The 19,079-nt window shown below is 37.6% G+C and overlaps 2 protein-coding genes across 8 annotated transcripts; one reads left to right on the forward strand and one right to left on the reverse strand.

Annotated features, from left to right (window-relative positions):
• Positions 1 to 7,454: 7,454 nt before the first annotated feature.
• On the reverse strand, positions 7,455 to 13,771 carry LOC116212375 (30S ribosomal protein S1). 7 transcript variants are annotated; one of them, XM_031546951.1, is made up of 11 exons: positions 13,294 to 13,771; positions 12,820 to 12,979; positions 11,288 to 11,349; positions 10,147 to 10,306; positions 9,926 to 10,046; positions 9,145 to 9,226; positions 8,903 to 9,006; positions 8,372 to 8,450; positions 8,214 to 8,264; positions 8,035 to 8,133; positions 7,455 to 7,856 (listed from the first exon to the last, which is right to left on the reverse strand). In XM_031546951.1, exons 1-10 carry the CDS (start codon positions 13,609 to 13,611, stop codon positions 8,050 to 8,052), a joined length of 1,221 nt encoding a protein of 406 aa, XP_031402811.1. In that variant the 5' UTR covers positions 13,612 to 13,771; the 3' UTR covers positions 7,455 to 7,856; positions 8,035 to 8,049. The 7 variants fall into 7 exon arrangements, with proteins under 7 accessions (XP_031402811.1, XP_031402812.1, XP_031402810.1 ...); XM_031546952.1 differs by adding an exon at positions 13,076 to 13,211 and having other exon boundaries at positions 7,455 to 8,133; positions 13,294 to 13,431; XM_031546950.1 differs by having other exon boundaries at positions 7,455 to 8,133; positions 13,294 to 13,769.
• Positions 13,772 to 15,895: 2,124 nt separating this feature from the next.
• LOC116212234 (cysteine-rich receptor-like protein kinase 10) lies at positions 15,896 to 19,039 on the forward strand. Its single transcript, XM_031546801.1, has 7 exons — positions 15,896 to 16,088; positions 17,257 to 17,396; positions 17,487 to 17,600; positions 17,714 to 17,924; positions 18,033 to 18,270; positions 18,354 to 18,504; positions 18,737 to 19,039. The coding sequence occupies exons 1-7, from the start codon at positions 15,896 to 15,898 to the stop codon at positions 19,037 to 19,039; spliced, it is 1,350 nt and encodes a 449-aa protein (XP_031402661.1).
• Positions 19,040 to 19,079: the final 40 nt, after the last annotated feature.

Genomic DNA, 19,079 nt, shown 5'->3' on the forward strand with positions numbered 1-19,079 from the left:
ACTCTAAACAAGGAATGTTGATTTTCATATTACAGCTCAAATATTTCTTTTGACATGGAATGACCGAACGTATATGAACGCTGACAAAGAAAGAAACTAGGTTCGGCTTGTGAGGGTTGTCTGTTTTATACAACCTGACAAATGATGTTGAGTATTTGCACGTAAATTTTCGGCAAAACATATAAGAACCTCTTCACGCCAAAGTAGTTACAAACTTTCATGGAAGACTAGGCATAATTTTTGAACAACTATTCGTTTCTAACTTGAAACTAGAATATATAGTCACTGTACAAAGTAGATAATAATCAGCTAGTCACCCATGTCGATTCTTTTTTGGAATCAAGACATCTTAAGTGCTTGAATCAATAAGAAAGATTGGTCAACCTGAGATTAATGCTCCATAAAATTACAAATCAAGAAAAGGGACAACAAATATCTCCAAGCCATCGAAGGAACTGATTTCACCAGTAAAATTCTTTGAAATGGCAATGAGGAAAAAGCCTTGCAACCATTCTAAGATATAATGAAGAAAAGAACAAACAAAAAAAATGAAATCATCCCTTTTCTTTTCCTTTCCTTCTCCCTCACACAGTAACTCGACTGTGGCAAACTGGAGGTAAAAGGAACATAGAATTCAAATCAATTAACCCATCAATTTTCCTAATACCTAATTAGTCCAATACATAGCATATGTTTTAATTTGTTCAATATATGCAAGCTAGTCAAATTAGCTCGATAGAAATTCTTCATCTCATTCTGCAACAATATAATAGTAATAAGCAAAGTGAAGCATGTCATAACTATTGCTAAGGCATAAAATTACCAAGTCTGTAGCAAGCAAAACAGTATTAACATCAAGGAGGCCCTAACAACTTGTGTAGCAAAGATTATGATATCAAGATAAGGAAAGAAGCAATCAGGCCAAACAAATATCTAATTTACGTTTAGCAAATAGCTAAAGTGGCCATAATAATCTAATTTACCATAATAGTTCATAAATGAAGAAGCATTATAAAGGAGACAGTAACCTCGGTAAGCTTTCCAAGAGCAGCCCCCTTGAGTAAGCAACCGGTGATGATCAGGACAATGTTTAAGAACATTTGGAACCCAGAACCCACCAAATGGAGGAGGGTTGCAATAAGGAGAACTCTTTGTTTTCATCGTAAATATTTAAGCCGCTATTTACTAAATTTCCAATAAAAGGCTCTATTAGGTGCAACAGATTCTTTCTTAGGGAATACAATGATTAATTTGAACAATTCTTTGGATTGTGGATTAAAGATTTCGAATGAAAGCATCTTTAATGTAGAGGGTTCAAAGCTGTATGTTATCATAGCAATTCATCTCATTTAGTGAAAGGTACACAAGCATATTGTCAAAATAATCGGCGCGTCATTTATCTTCAACACAAGAATAGATAGGGCAAGGGATGCAAACCCTAATGTGAGAATGATTCTATTGCATGATGTCTTTGAAGACGGTCCACAAAATAACAAGAAAGCATTATAGACTCCAAATTCTTATGTTGCAGTTGTCGTTTTAATGTATTGAGAACATATATGTTAGTCTTGTAGGACCAATTGTAACATAGCTTTCTAATCTCAACTAAAAAAAGAAAACATAGCTTTGTAATAAGATATATTTGTTTCGTTTTAATAAATGTGGTGACTCAAATATACAACAAAGACAAGTCATGCACCTTCAACACGCGTGCCCTTGTGCTAGTAAAGCATAAATTATGATGCTCAGTGAAGATTGGAAAATAATAATTTAAGAAGCAAATTTGCTTTCCCATCAATGTATTATTTATCAAAAAAGACATTAAATTGAAAAAAAAATAGAATCCTAGTTTTGCCCTAATTTATTATATCAAGATCAAGGCCCTTATATCTAGACATCTAACTGTAAGCCTGAAAGTTTCCTAAGCCTTCCTTATCCTTTGAGATCGTTTTATGTCTCCTCCAGTATTGCCTGGAATCATTCAATGAAGTAAAAGTTCCACATGCTAATATGTTGTGTATCACAAAATGATACTATTGTTGATCTCCAGTATCGCTTGGACATTTTTCTAAATTTAAGAGAGAATATGTTAAAGCCAATAAAACAATAAGTTATTAGTAATATGATGATTAAATAAAGTATCGGAAGTAACAAACAAATGAAATTATATTCCAATAAACTTAGACTCAACGAGCTCTCTTATAACCGAAATAAAATTACAATAAACTTGAAGAAATGGGGAAGAACTTGTAATCCAGGTACAAATTTGCTAGCTAGCTTTAATTAGTTGGAGAATGTAAAGTAATTGGCCAAGGGGAATTAAGTTATCTAGCTTTACTGGGGGCCAAAATAAAATAAAAACGAAAAATTAGGAAACAATAATAGTCATCATCAGAAAATGAGGAACTGAAAATACAAGTATGAAGAAGAAAACATCTTTAATTACGTGCAGTAAAAGAAACAGTGAAGAATATATAATAGGTAATAGACAATAGATAATCTGTTATCTCTAGTAGAATAAAAGAACTCCCACCCCACCACCCATCCATCCATCCACATATGTTATTATCTATCTATATATAACTAAAATTTACTTGGGTGCATAATAAATGAGATTGGGTGTATAATAAATGTTTCAAAGAAAATTTAAAAAAATATGGAAAACGAAAATTAAAAAACTAAGATAATAATTAAAAGTTTTTAATGCATTCAGTTAATGTATCTAAATCTCCTACTCATTATATAATAATTAAAAAAAAGCATGTATAAAAAAAAAGAGAAAGTATGATCCGTTACTGTCCATGGCAAAGAGTGGCAGCAAACAAATAAGCATATACCAAAGAGAAAACTAAAATGTACCATGAGATTTATTAACATGAAAGAGTATCATTCATGTCGAGATCATCTATCATACGAAAAGAGAACTAACATGACCCATCAATTCTTGACAGACCATGTATCTAACATACAAAAAGCATCACATCATACCTCTTAGCAACTTTCGACAGATTCAAGTTACCATCATATAAAAGGGGATTGAATGAACCATGCAGTATGACTTTTCCATCAAATTCAGATATATACTGTGATTCTACAGGAGCAAGACAACTTCTGCTAAGGACCTGTATCAAGTTGTCATGGAACCAAAAACAATGGACAATACCCTTGGAGAACTTGTAGCATATTTTCCCATTGATCAACTGCTATAGTTCTTCAATATCTTCATAGAAACTTTCTTCAGATTCTTCAAACATATCTGATTTGGTCGATTTTGAAACAAATGCCACGGGAATTTTACATGCAGTTGCAATTACCTGATACCTACAATGATTTTGCTTTGAGGAATTTCTCATTATACGAATGTTATAGAAGAAAAAGAATTATTTGCATTCATTTTATTTTGTATCAACCACCTTTTTTTTTTTTCTAAGAATATCAAAACACTTATATGTATATTCAATGTGGATTAAGAACATTTGAAGAACTAATTATGAAAAAGAATAAAAAATAAAGAAATTATGAAAAAAATGACTAAATTCCATATTTTTATGGTAAATAATCTAAAATAACTTGCAAACATATTTTTTTTTAAATGATGAACTTTCGTTTTTAAAATTAACAGTAATAAAGCACGTGCGTTGCATGTGCAATTGCTTTTGTTGCCGTTATCAACTTCTCATTATATCCCAAAACCAATCATGCTTGAAGAAGGCATCTTCATTTCATCCATAGACATCATCTCCTTATATCCATAATTAGATAATTTGAATAATATATGCTTCATGGAACTACGTACAAAGAAACGTATTTGTCCTTTTAAAACAATAAGAAAATATTTCTTAAGGTATCAAATCATCGACAGATGCACCGTAATCCTATTCAAAACTCTTTTTGTGTCCGGTAATGAAGGGCAATTATACCAAGCTTTTGCATTTGTCCTTGTACAGTGTCTCGTTTCTTACGAACACTACAATTACAAATAGATATTACTCGTTGTTGCCAAAAACGGTATTTTTGGAAAGGATGGCCAAGAGTTCATGCAAATACCCGTTTGAAATTTGAAACTGATTTTAGAATCGTGATTTTGATTTTAACTGTACCAATTAAACAACAAAAATACACGTTTCCCAAGTCAAATTTATAATACCATCTCATTTGTCTTTTTCCACAATCAAAATCAAAATCAAAATCAAAGTTACTTTAACTCTGAAATCAAACGCCCCCGAAGAATCACTAGTTAAAGATATACATGGATGACATTAACAATCACAAAAAGGCCAGTCCATATTGGACGTGGAAGCATTAAGAAGTTGGTTCTATTTTCTATTATCATTATGTATACTCTAGGTTAAGGTACATTACCTTTTCATAGAATAATTTCTTTTTTCTTTTTAACCAAAAAAATAATTTCTTTAAAAGAAATTCAAGTATGTAAGTTTTGCAAACTTGTTAATTTCATAGTATTTTTCGCCTTGTATCACGTTACATGTGGTTTATGGATTATTTCAAAGGCAGTTGATAAATCTTACTCGATCTTGGCGAGCAAAAAGACCTCAATAGCTAAAGCTTTTATATTTGCTGATGGATAGGACAAATTAGATAATAGTTTAGACAAAAAATTCGACTGATGAAATAATAAGATACTTACGTTCACTTAATGAGAAAATAAATCCCATATATTGTAACTGAAACAACTAATATCGGAAAAGTTATAAACTGGTGGAAAGGCGATAGAAAAAGAAGGAGAATTGCCTATCACTTCGAAAAAAAATTGCGTAGAGAATTTTGCATACTCTGCCAAACTTGAAGGTGTGGCTTTCTGGAACCTGATGCCATAAAATTGTGCTCCCAAAGTGAAAATAATTGAGGAAGTGAAGGTGATGCATCTGCTCCAAATCACCACTGGTTACACAATCAACGTTGATCACAGAAATCCAACATTCCTGTTATTTTATCTGCTCCATAATACACCTGCCATGTAATAAGGGAAAAAAAAAATACTATCAACACGAGTGTATTAGCTAGGGTAGTGGCTCTTCTGATGGAAACTGGGTGATATGTGGAGAAGGCCTTCCCCAGACCAACAGCTCATCATATTTCAAGTATTCAGTGGTCTGGATTTGTGCTTGTCCAAGATGCAAAACGAATAACTAAAAAATATTGAAATACGTCCAAAATGAAATAACAAAGAAACAAAGCGAAGGATTGCAGACACAACCCATGAAAAGGTGAATTCCAATGCCATGTTCATACTCAACTTCATGAATCGAATGTTTAATGATCCCCAATACTCACTCCCAATCATGTCTGCCGAGTGGTCCGACCCAATATTTGTTTCCACTGCAAAAGTTTTCATTCTGAACTAATACCCTTTAAAATGAAGTGAAAGATTTCAAAGCTGCGTGAGAGAATAAATCTTGTCTGAAACCTGAATTTCTCAGTACTCTGTGACAGAACTTGCAATCTGCTCATTATTTAAGTCGAAAATTTGGCACTTTGCTGAGACATTAATAGTTAAGAAGGCAAGGATGTCTGCAGGAAGCTGGAGGAACTATTCAACATATTTCATATAATTCAACTTTGCAGCAGATCTTCGCTATGTAGCTAATTTTATCTTCAAAGTCCTAATAAAGGTATTAAGCCAAAGAAATCGAAATCAGGCATTTACAATGGAAGATCAAATAGATCACCATTCCAAGGAAAAGGCACCAAGGGAGCTTATTCCATTTACGTGTCCACCGAAGTAAAACAATGTTAATATATAGTGCAGAGATTGAAAATGGCTTTTGGATTTTTATATGAACATTCTAACCTACAGTCAATTCTGAAAAAAATTTACCTTAGACCAAATAAGTTACAACTATTGATTGCTCAGGAACACTTCAGCATCATGAAATATGCGACATTTACTATGTAGGTAATTTGATCTGAAAGAAGCTCTGTAGAACCAATTCAAATTACAATTTGCCTTTCCATTCAATTATGATTTACTACAATTGCGATGGCAAATCTGCGAACGAACTGCCCTCACTCTATACAGACAATAAACATCAAAGGAAGACGATAAGAGGGACACTGAGTCTTATTTGTATTAAGGAGTCTGGTTTGTCAAACCAAAAGATAGATTGGATCAAACTACATAGGGGAAATGAAAAAATGTAAGAGGGATGTGATGATTCTTGTGCACAAACTTCTAACGAGGGCATCATCACATTTTAGTAAAAGGATTCATACCAAACTAGGCTATATATAGTTTCTAAAGTCAATCAAGGGACTCCATCCATTTAAATCCCTCTCTCTCTTCACAAGATAAAAATAAAATTGGACCTCGAAATTCAAGAGAACAAGGTGATTTAATTCATCTCACGGGCTTCGAACCAGGAATTCGCTCCAAAGACAACACACAACAGATGTGAGTGGCACAATTGTCTGTCCACACACACCATGCATACAACGCTAAGAAGAAAGTACTTGCTAAAGTGGGCGACTTTCAACAATAATAAAGATAATAAATTGACAGCATAACCTTATATAACCCCTCATTATCCAAAGCGCAAGAATTTACGACATCGGAACAATGCAGTGACTCACAAGGGCATATCCTGCATATATTCGAATGGATCCTATATTTTCTTGATTTTCATGGTGGTGCAGTATAGACACTAAATTTGCTCTGAATCCTTTTGTGGCATTATGAGGAGTTGGACTTTATAACGCTGACAGAGATTGAAGATTACAAGAAGCAGTCCAGATGTGGCGGAAAAGCTTAATAAACCAGTGCTTTGCTCTTCGGATTTGGTAGAAGCGTTTAGTTCAGGCACATGAGAGGCCATATATAGCAGTAACCAATTGTTTATTAACTATACAGGAAAAAGAAGATTTGGTAGCAATTGAACAATGAACAAGTTTAAAAAGGGAAGTAGGTGGAGATTACCGTATAGAAATTCGACCGGTTGCCTAGCCGGATTAAATGAAGATTGAACAGACTAGAACTGCAGAGGTGCGAGTCTTGTCAGAATAAACCAAACAAATTGTTTGAGGCATCAGGCATTACAGGGAAGAATAGGGGGAAGGGCAGGGGTGTCTTGAGATGGCAGAGGCATGACGTGATAAAACTGGAAGTTTCGCATGCACTGCGGGAGGCTAGGCACGAAAGAGGAGAAATCGTAGAAACGCACCTCAGTGCAATCTTACACATTAGATCGGCAAAGCGGGAGGGTGCGGAGGGATGTGGAGTTGCAGAAGGGAGAATGGATGTAGAGGGCGAGTGTAAGTGGAGGGTCGTATGACTCGTATCGTTGATGCGGGGCTAAAATGGCAGAAGGTGTGGGCGTTTGTGCATTGGCGGGAAATTTGTTGGCGGTTGTGTTGTGAACGGCTGCAGGGCGAAAGAGGAAAAACGACCCAAAAAAAAAAAAAAAAAGATACAAAAGTGTCTCATCGGTTGTTTAAAGTGCGAAAAAACACCAGCCACCTTAACATTTTTTATTATAGGTACGGATAATTTGTAATTCTCCTTGAATTGTGGTCATAGACATATTATTTGTAGGATAGAAAAATATTTTCTTTGTTCGTGTCTGTCGACCCTTTGCCTCCTCGCCTTCCTGTGCTCAGCCTCCTCTGTTCAACCCTCGCCGCCTCTGCTCAGTTGTCAGCTTCCTCTGCTGGTGCGAGGCCAACAACGACCTCCCGGCAGCAGAGGAAGCTGATTGGGAACTCTATCCTTTCATCTCCCTCCACCTGAGCCGCTCAATTGATCATGAAGTTTATGCAACTTTGAACCCCATACCATTGCCTGTTGCTTCAAAAAGACAGGACTGCTGATTGTATATAATTGAGGTCCCATTCCAATTCTTCTACACCACCAGAAGACAGTACAGCTTTAATCAAGTATCAACAACAATTCCAATTGCTTGGTACCACATTTACAGTCATTCTGTACAGAATCTGATGGGAAAAAAGAAAAGAAGACGTATATATATGTATATGGTTTTATCCTTGATCAAGTGTGCTCAAAACTGTAGCAAGGGAAACCTTGTATGAACTGAATCATGGGACGCGCTCTAATACTCGTTGTAGTGCTTTCTTGATTCCTTCCTGATCGAGTGATGTAGTTAGCTGTATTTCTTGCACCTGTGATAAAGAAAAACAAGACGGTAAGGATTGGATCAGACACACACACACACACAGACAGAGAGGGTTCAAAAACTCACCTGTCTCCCAGCACGAGCGAGAAGAACGAACGTTTTGTCAGCAGGTGGTGCCTGTGGTAATTCATGTAAGATGACAATTCGATTAGTGAAACATAAAAGTTAGAAGAATAAACAACAACAGCATTAAGTAAAAACAAGGTCAAATGTGAGGAACTGACATTTGAGAGCCAGAGTTGCAGGTCCTGCGAAACTACCCGTTTCTCAAAACCCTGTCGATTGATCCGAACATCATCTATGCTGTAGGAAGGCAAAAGGGATTAACCTAAATTCAGAGACTAGAGAAGAAAATTATGTAAATCAAATGCAAGATAAGCACATCAAAGGGAAAAGATATATCATTCCCCAAAGAATCTGGCGCACCCAAAATATATTTCTCATAATTCTTTCTGAGGCAAAAGGATCATTCAGCAAGGAACGTAATAGCAAAAGTATGAGGTTCATCCCATTTGCAGGCCCAAACCAGATACAAGCATTCGACATGAGAGCACAGCAGTGATATCTAAATTATTAGCAATAGATCCTTCCACATAATTGCAATCACAAAGAGTGCCAAGCAAAGTGGAATAAACAACACATTGTTGGTCAAACTACTGTCCAACTTCATTTTAAAACGTGCTGGCTGAGACTCTTGGCAACCCTACTTTCACAAAGAATGAACGATATGCAAAAGAAAAACGAAGATATTGTACCCTTCCTCTCGTAACAATTCCTGAAAAATTGTTTCAAGCCCTGGGAGGGGTTCAATATTGCTTTCTTCATTTATGCCCAAGGAACCAGGATTCAAGGAGCCATCCTATTAAGATAAGACATCTGTTACAAGATGATTCTAGGAAAGATGAAAATGTGAGAGGACCGCATTATAATGATTCTTGAAAGATGGAGGACACTAGGACATCATCACAGAGCGCAGAAAATACGCTGAAGTATTCACCTGAGGTATCACTTTGTCCAGAGTTTCTAGAAGGGGATCATCCTCCAGCTGCTTGATCGACAGGGTAATCCTTGATTTTTCTCTGCAATTATGTTAAATAAAAATCAACATCGATGAAGCTTTGCACATCAATTGCTTTCTAATGTGTGTCGTGTGTAATTTGCTTGTGAGTTTTTTTGGCTGAATAGTGTGCTTGTGCGTGTGCATGAGGCTGGGAGAGAAATATGGACAGAAAGAGGAGATAGAAATAAATAACTGAGCAGAAGAAAACAACAAGACATCATCATTTCACCATATGATAAAGCATTCAAATATATATGGAATAAGACCATTAGCCTAGCGGCGTTACTAATTATAAAGGGAAAAACCGCAAAATCATGTCAGGAGCTTATCTCTCTCAGTATAAAAACGAAAAGCACCAAAAAAAATGATTATGGAATAAAATCATACACGAGCATAGGAAGAAGTGCAAAATGAGAAACATTGACTCGTCTATCCAGAATATGTCCAGAATTAGAAGCAGTTTCCTTTATCAAGGCAAATTTGACTTCAGGGAAGAAAAGTCTTGACACAACATTATACTACAGTTCTTGGTAAAACTTCAAAAGCAATAAAAGTCGACTAATAGGTAGGGATGGCAAGTTCATTCTTAAAGCTGTTTAGTACAACTGCAACTTTTCGAGATACAAGCAAATAGCAACTTAGAAGTGGCAGGAAAAGTTCTGCTATGTCCAAGTAAATGTAGTTACTTGATTCCACAACGGTAGCAAAACATACCCACCTGTCGATGTTAATAATTTTAACCTTCACATCGTCACCTGCACTTAGAATATCCCTAACATCTTGAACCAAATCCCATGAAACCTCAGACACGTGAACCATTCCAGTGAGATGATAGAATCCTGCAACATATGTTTATGCATGAAAGAAAGCTGGATGTCCTGCAAGAGGAAATCTAAAGCAGAAACAGGCATAAGCTAATAATTTGATCATACTACATACCATCAGGAAAGCGTAAGTGAACAAATGCACCATAATCCTCAACGTAACCGACCTTTGCTTCAAAGATGTCACCTACTTTTAAATGATTAGAAAACTTTGACCAAATGGCTTCTTTCTCAGAAAATATCAATTTTCTGCTCTCTTCATCTGCTTGGATTACCTATACGTCAACAAAAAACTCTATAACCATCATGCTTTCATATTTTCATAATGGACAAGTAAGAGTAAAATGAGGTGTCTTGCTTCATAGAATACGAGGAGGGTCAGAGAGACAGAGAGAGAGAGAGGCTTTTATCATTCGTCGAGAAGTGGGAACTACATAAAACAGAGCATCAAGTCTAGCAAAGACTATAAAAAGAGGAGTAACTTGGGGAGACTTTAATATATGCTACGCCTAGCCATGTAAGATGATGCCTTTATCATGAAGTGAACTTGCCTGCCCATATACAATAATGACTAGAGAAGATTTTAGCAAAGACTACAACCAAATTCTAAAATTAGATGACCTTTGAAGGCATGCCAATCTGTGAAAGGGGAAATAATTAGTCTTGCAATTGACACATCATTTCCCTTTCATTGCCAAAATAAATTTAACTCTCATTTGAATCCAAATGAACATGGAGGACAAAGGTAATTCAATGTGCTCCCTCTCTCAACATCAGGAGAGAGTTGCTGAAACGAGAATGCTCCGACGAAGAGTGGCTATGGGAGATAATTTGATTAAGGAACCAACCTATTTAAGGCATAGTGGGCGTTGTACTTATAGAAAACAAACCAAAAATCGTTTCAGGTGGTTTGGTCATGTAAGAAAGCACTCTCCGAGTGAATCAGAGAGACATGATTGTACGAGGAGATACAAATCAGCATGTTAACTGTAAAGAAAATGAATATTGAAAACGGTAGCTGTATCCCAATGTGTCTATATTCAACACATGGATGTTCACAAAGGTCATAGAAAGCCCTATTGCCAACCTCTGATTCATTCTGGTCTGCGCGAAAAGCAGAGTAAAGTTACTACATCTATTTGATGGAGGCTTTCATTTTTCATTACCAAAGCTACTGAATTGAAACTATAAAGGAACTAACAACTATTGTTAAGTAAAAGGAAACTCAAAGAAAGTTTTGCTACATAGAATGTTACCTTTAGAGGAATCACTGCACCAACGAGATCTTCTGCAACCTCTCGAATAGTTTTGTTTGGTTCTACAATTTGATGTAAAATATTTCCTTGGGTCAGAAATTGAATCCACTGCTATATATAGAAGCTTTTCAGCAAGAACCTCATTTTGCGATGGTTTCTTTTCTTCTTACAGCCACGGAAAGAAGCATGAAAAGTAAATGAAACTATATAGAAATAAGATTAAATTACCAAGGGAAGTAAAGCTCCAACTAAATCGAACCAGCATTTTCTGTCCTACAGTAGACCTTCAGGACCTTGAAATATAGTAAAGTTTTTGTCACTTGGTTTCCTAGGGGACTAACCTATGAGGTGAAAATGATTACATTAAGCAATGCCAACAGCTGAGGTAGTAATCAAAATTCACTCAGCTTGACTTGTAGAGATCCTTCATTACTTATACTCTTCTAAAGAAGTGCGTTTTGCAGATTTACCAGAACATCAATCTACTGCGTAATATGATCCTATCCCAAAATAAGCCATATTCTTCTTATATTTGATTGTAGAAATGATATTCTTCAAAAAGGAGATAGTCGAAGAATCTTTAGCGCCATAAAATTGCAAGTAAACCCAAGGTAAACTTTAAATTGTAACACCAACTTTATCCTTGTGACAATCTTCCTGCTACCTAGGTCTGTCCCTGGAACATAGAGGGGACAGGATGAATTTTGATCATACCCCATGTTACCGATTATAGACCCCAATGGCCAATTGAAATCCCCTATCCTTTCATAAGCAACTTATTTAGATAGTTAGAATCCCAATAGCCAATTAGAACCGCCCTAGATAAGGCTAGATTCTCCCTTTGTTTCCTCTACCTCCATTTCCTTCCAACCAACCCCTCCATCCAAACGAAGAGTCGTCAGTCTATATATCCCAATCCCATATCCTTTCAATGTCCTAGAATAGGGAGGATTAGTTGACATCTCTTAAGACCCAGTGAACTTACTAATCCTGCCTAGTCCACTGCCAACTTGCTAGCCCGTTAAGATGACTTGACCAATTGGCTAGACTTGCTGGGGATATTCGTTGCACGTTGGATAGGGAGTGAATGGTTGAGATTCGACATTGCTACTGGGAGGATAATTCCTGCACTGGTTGGCTGGCTCGATGGTTTTTAAACTTTCCATTGGGATCTTAGTTTCTTGATAGACCTCTTTCTAGCATTTTGGCGCTCTTGTTTGTTGATTGTGTAGGGGCCTCCATACCCCAGCTTTGTACTGCTTAAGTTCTTTTCCGTTTCTGCTGTACTCTGTTCCAGGCTTAAGCCTCCTTGTACTACCGAAAGAAAAAATTTGACATGACCAATTATCTAGACATCATAAGTTTCATAAACATGATGACATCTCAAAGACAAAAGAGAATAGGACCAATCCCATCGTATCCTCCAATGGAAATGAGTCATTTCAGGTATTCAAACAAGAGAAGCAGGGAGAATAATAAAGATACTCATACAGCTGTAATAGCAAAATAAGGAGGACGAATAAATCGAGTACCTTTACAGGAATGTGAAGGGCCTAGCTGCGGGAAGGGTAGAAACCCCATAAGAGAATAAAACCGAACCAGGAGGCCTCCACCGTTGTACCCTTCGATTCTACCCTCATAGATGGCGCCCCTCTCGTAATATGCCTTCGCCGCCTTCCAATCAGCAGACCTCTACTTCTTTGCAGAAACTACGCATTAGACTATTTATTTAACAATTAAGAGGGCCAACAAAATGAACATTTCACATTAGACAATAGCTGCCGACACCTCGAACATTAATGATCCAAAGAAAAACGTTCCAGCCATGTGTTGTCATCATTAGCAAAGTTAGAAGCAAGTTGGACGGTGTTATCCTCCCCACGACAAAATGCAGACCAGACAACTGCAATCTCCTATCACAGTGCTATAACAACAGAACAGAACAGAGACAGACGGAGTCATTGAAATCTTTCTGGCGATAGTAACAATATATAACATTGACGCACCCGAGCCTGTCTGAGAGTCTCATTGGAAGAGGAAGAGGGCAAGAAGTCCTGAACCGGCCCATTGGAAGCGCCCTGTCCCTGCTCATTGCTCTCAGTCTCTGCCTGTGGACTTCCGGAGACAGAAACAGAAACCTTTGTACTGTAAAGACAAAAGGGTCTGCTGATGACAGGGAGTGTCTGGGTGATCTTGGGGAAACCACTTGGGGATGTCGGACAGAAGATTGAAAGATGACTACGAGAAGAAGGGGAGGAGGACTCGAGGAAGCTGAGGACAGGGGAAGATGATCCTCCGCCTAAGGTTGCAGTTAGTATTGGCATTCTCCAGGAGATCAGTTCACTGAACCTTAGTGGAACAAGAAGAAGAAGAAGAAGAAGAAGGAAGAAGAAGAGGAGAGTGGATGAGAGTTGAGTGAATGTCAGAGTGCATGGGATGGGAATGGATTGGATAGAGAGGGAGAGAGAGAGAGGGAAAGAATTAGAGAAGAAGATAATGAATCCAACCCACCAGTTTGCTGGGAATTGAATATTCCAGGTGTCGTTTTTGCATGCCACAAGTCAGATTCTCTCAGAGCATCCAGTCACGGTTTACTGCACTTGCCCGGTCCGGTTCTTCATTTTTGTTTTCTTCGAAAGGCAATGAGGTTTGGTTCGTTTAGTTCCAGAATTGGAATTTTACTCCGCTCTATTCCAATATAATGAGGACAAAAATATATATTATATGTATATAATATATGGGAAAAATATTATTAAAAAATTAATTAGGAAAAAGAGAGAAATATAATTAATAGTTACGAAAAGGTATTTCTAAGAATCTATTATTAAATGAAAGAAAAAAAATATAAATAATGATTATATTGTTAAATTGAAGGAATAATAAAGTAGGGTCAGGTGGAGTAAATGCGGCAACCAAATGAACCCGGGTGGAATTAATGGATGGGCGGGGTCGGGTTTTGTCAAATATTGCAGGTTCTGATTTTTTTTCAGATTGGGGGGCTTTCCTAAGTTTCAAATCCGCCCCAGATTGAATAGGATATGCAGAAAACGCGGCCGCTATAGGGTTGGGTTTCAGGGTCGGATTATCGGGCTAACCCGAGATCATACATTCTTCAAAAATTAAAAAAGAAAAATTGTCTCTATTATCAACATACATCTCATACCAAGTTTTCCCACCAGAATATAATAAAGATACATTCAGGGGGAAAAAAAAGAGATAAGTACTAAAAAATGTTTTTATAAATTAATAGTACTAAGAATATATTTGGATAGATTAAAAGTATATATATTTAAAAAAAATATATCTTTGAGATTGGTGTAATTTGGTAGAAAGAAATTAAATTTCGGATTCTTTTTAGGACCTTAATTGGGGATCGACGAGGGTGGAGCCTATTATATATTAGGTGAAAATTGTAATAATATAATCTAAATATTATCACTAATATGTATATATATTTATAAATTCAGGTCAGCTCGGTCCATTTCAGGTATTTTCTAGAAACCAAGATGCAAATATAAAGAAGAAACCTAACCAAATCCGTTAACAATTTCAGTTTTTTCCAATTCGGGTGTAGTCAAATATTTCGGGTTTCAAGTTTTTGAGTTTTCCCTTTTTGAACTTCTTTCACCCAAAGAAAGGTTGAACTTCAAATGGCCCTGACATAGCGTACACGCGAACAACCTGTCACAGATCCGTTGATTCTACATAATATCGGAACTACGACCTTTAATTCTCTATTGATTTTTCGAATTCCTAGGAAATCGGCATCCAACTCAAATCGAATCCGAGAATGGGCAAAAGAGCACGGTACCTCCAAACTTTATTAGATGATCCAAAAATAACTGTTTAACCCTAGCGCTTGCATCGCTTAAATATGATTAAACGAAATTACAACAAAAGAAATAAACTTTTCCCTAAAATTTGCAAAAACGGCCAAATAATATAAAATTGCCCGTTTGAGGCCCTAAATGATGGAATTCGGCCTAAACCACGTCTAAACAACAGCCAAAGGCCGTGAGTTGTGCATCGGAGGCCGTTTCCCTCGAGATAGGGTGGTCAAAACCTATTTTTCTCGAGCTACCAATTTGTCACGTTTTCTGCCGTATTAGGCCCTCGTTAGGCGATGGTGACGAGCATCGGGAAGAGACTGAGAGCAATGAACATGGATTCTTATATCTCTCGGCAATCACTTGTAAACTGCGCATGTTTCGGGCACAGAATGACTCGGAAAATTCCTCCTGATAGTCTTTGATGTAAACCGCAGCACTGAGGAATAGTAATTTCCAACTTTGTGTTTATAAAGATCTACGCATAAGGCAGAGAACTTTTGCGTAGCATAAGGTTTAGATTATGTGAGGTATGCGTGATTGTTGAGTCAGTGCGTGGCCTTCCTCTTCCATGTCCAAATTTCCAAGTCAACTGACGTGTGTTTGAAGGACTACTTCACAAGAAGAAGACTCATATGTCTTAATCACCCTGAGAGCGATATGGAAAGCAATTACATATAACAGTCCCCGGCTTTTCTCTTAACCAAGACATTCATTTACTCTTACTACGTTCGGATCATTTCAATCTTTGATCCTTTCACAACCCAACAGCGTCCCTCAAATGAGGATCGGAACCTTCTTGTTGTTTGATCACAGAGTTCCCTTTCTTCCTGCTTTGGTCATTTTGCTGATGTGCTGTGCCTTCTTTGAAGAGACAGTTGCATCAAAGAACCCATACTATGAAGCTTGCAACGAACCCTCCCCTTGCGGTAATGTGTCTGTAAAGTACCCCTTCTGGACCCAGAGTGATTTCTGTGAGTCTCAGTTCTCTACTACTATCACTGGGTTAAAGAGCAAGGACTTTGATCATAAAAAAAAAAACCATTAATTACAAGAGGTTTTTAGAGGGTAATATTATGCTGATGTGGCCAAAAGTGATCCCCAAGAATTGTACGAAGTGCCAAAAAAGTGGTGGTTGGTGCGGGCGATATGTGTCCGAAGAGGATCGATTTCAGTGTTTTTGCTCTGATGGCGATGAGCCTGAATCATGCACTGCAGGTGGGCTTCCAATTCACATTCATTATGGCAAAGATTTCCATGCTAACAAATAAGAGTTGTGAGTTTCTTTAGCTTCTTCATGCAAGCCCTCCAAAGCTTCTCTTAGAAATTCTTACAAACTTTCCCTAAAAGTTGATGGGTTATTGGGCTTTTATCTTTCATAAACTTCCCAATTTTTTTTCTTTTCATCCGTTGTGGGACATTTTATCCTCTCATACTCCCCAATTTTCTCCAACATCCTGTCCTCACGTGGTATCGTGTCGTCTTACATATTTCACGTGACCTAAACCACTCGATGGGACCACTCGTATACACACACACCCACCCTCACTACAAAGTCCTGAAATTGGACACATCGGGTGCCTGCTCGAGGCGCACGCTACGCTTACACTCGAGCCAACAAGTCGTATAGACCCACCCATACGTGCTCTACACTACACGAAGGCGGCCTTACACGCATAGGATTATAACAGTGGGCTCTGATACCAGTTTGATAAATTTTTTAAATAAAATGGGTCTAATTTAGATTTGAGCCAATCTGCAACTTAAAATCTTTTATAAACTTCCCCATTTTTTTCTTTTCAACCAGTGTGTGACATTTTGTCCTCTCACACTCCCCAATTTTCTCCAACATTTTCGATCTCAAATGGTCTAGGTGTTTCCTGCTTCATGTTAGGGAACTATATAAGATGGCTTTTGGATTCATTGAACTCCACCATACTGGGCCTTAATCATTCTTTCGACCCACCATCAATGGAGAGTATTAATGATCCAAAGGCTTTTAGACCAATTAGACAGCCTTGTTTCCAAAATTATTGTAGGGGTAATCATGTTGTTTCCATCGAAATTTTTCTCATAAAACCCAATTCCTTTGGAGTTTTGCGGGTCGCGAGTCTTGTCATGTTACATAGGCTTCTCTTGCAGGCAAACGGAAGCTGTCAACAGGCGTAATTGTTGCCATCATCATTGCTGCCATTAGTGTGACTGTGGTGTTATTCCTCATCCTCCGCTGTTTCCTACGGAAGAGACATGGATTCAAACAACACAAGAACGGTAAAGCATATAAGGAAATCATGTTTTATATATCAACCACCATATCAACTGTCGTTTTGTCCCTGTGAAGGCTAATAATATTACTGATGTTTGATGATAAAGATATCAAAACTGCTGAAGCCACGCAATTCGATTTCGCTGCAATACAAGCTGCCACAAACAATTTCTCTGCAGACAACAAATTAGGTAATGGCGGGTTTGGCGTAGTATACAAGGTACAGTAGAAGTGTAATTTGCCGTGATGTTTCCGAATAAACAATGGAGCCATAGTGAAATTTTTCGTATTAATGGCCTTCAAATCATTTGGTTTGACAAACAATTGATCTAGGGCCGGTTTCAAGATGGACAAGATGTGGCAGTGAAGAGATTGTTTAGGAGGTCAGCTCAAGGTACTGCAGAATTTAAGAACGAGGTCGAGGTGGTGGCAAAACTCCAACACAGAAACCTGGTCCGGCTACTTGGGTTTTGCATGGAAGGAGAAGAGAAGATACTCGTCTTTGAATATATGCCAAACAGGAGCCTGGACTACTTCTTATTCGGTCTGCTCAGCGCCTAATTTACCTTGTAATTATTTTTGGTGGATAATGATACCTAGTAATTAATTAAGTTTCTATTTACGGATCAACAATTTTGTTCAACAATTGCAGACTCAGAAAAACGTGGACTCTTGGACTGGCCGAGAAGATATTCTATAGTTTCAGAAATAGCTCAAGGGATGCTTTATCTTCATGAATATTCCCGGCTCAGAATAATTCACCGGGACCTCAAGAGTGGCAACATTCACTTGGATGCAAATATGAACCCCAAGATTTCAGATTTTGGAATGGCGAGGATCGTCGGGGTTGATCAGGCCCAAGGAACCGCAAGCAAAATTGCAGGGACATTGTACGTAGTTTTGAAATTCTCTTGCTTCTCTCTTCTTCTCACCATTAATCAAGTAGTACTAACTCTTTCTCAAATAATTTTAGGGGTTACATGCCTCCAGAGTATGTAAGGGCTGGTCACTTCTCAGTGAAATCCGACGTATATAGTTTTGGCCTGTTGGTTTTAGAGATTATATCAGGCAAGAAGAACAGATCCTTTAGTCATCCAGACAATGACGAGGGTCTTCCAAGCTACGTAGGTGGAAATTCTATTCAATATATACTGAATTCGTTACCTTGCCTTCATTTAACCGCCCTAATCAAATCTCATATAGTATTGTAATTAAATTCGATTGACATGCCCTTCGATCTGCCTCGTCATACTCTTCGTCTAATTACTGATTTGAGAGTTAGAAGTTGTTCTTCCAATATGATGCAATTGTCCATTCTTTCCTGTAAATTGACTTGGAAAGATTTCGGTCCATTAGGCATGGAAACACTGGACTGATGGGAGACCTATGGAAGTGTTGGATCCAATCTTGAGGGACTCTTGCACAAGAAATGAAGTCATTAGATGCATCCACATGAGCTTGTTGTGCGTCCAGCAAAACCCTGCTGATCGGCCTACAATGTCTACGATAGATAATATGCTTAAAAACTACGCAGTTACCTTGCGGGACCCTCAACCTCCTGCATTTGGCATCTACGGTCCCAGCATTATTGAGGACGATAGTAATGAACGGGCACCGTCCGCAAACAAAGTGACGATCACTGAACTCGAACCTCGGTAGAAGGGAGATACTCTGTAATAAATATTAAGTGAGTTGTGCA

This window comes from Punica granatum, chromosome 6, assembly GCF_007655135.1.
Source record: "Punica granatum isolate Tunisia-2019 chromosome 6, ASM765513v2, whole genome shotgun sequence".
Taxonomy (NCBI): Eukaryota; Viridiplantae; Streptophyta; class Magnoliopsida; order Myrtales; family Lythraceae; genus Punica; species Punica granatum.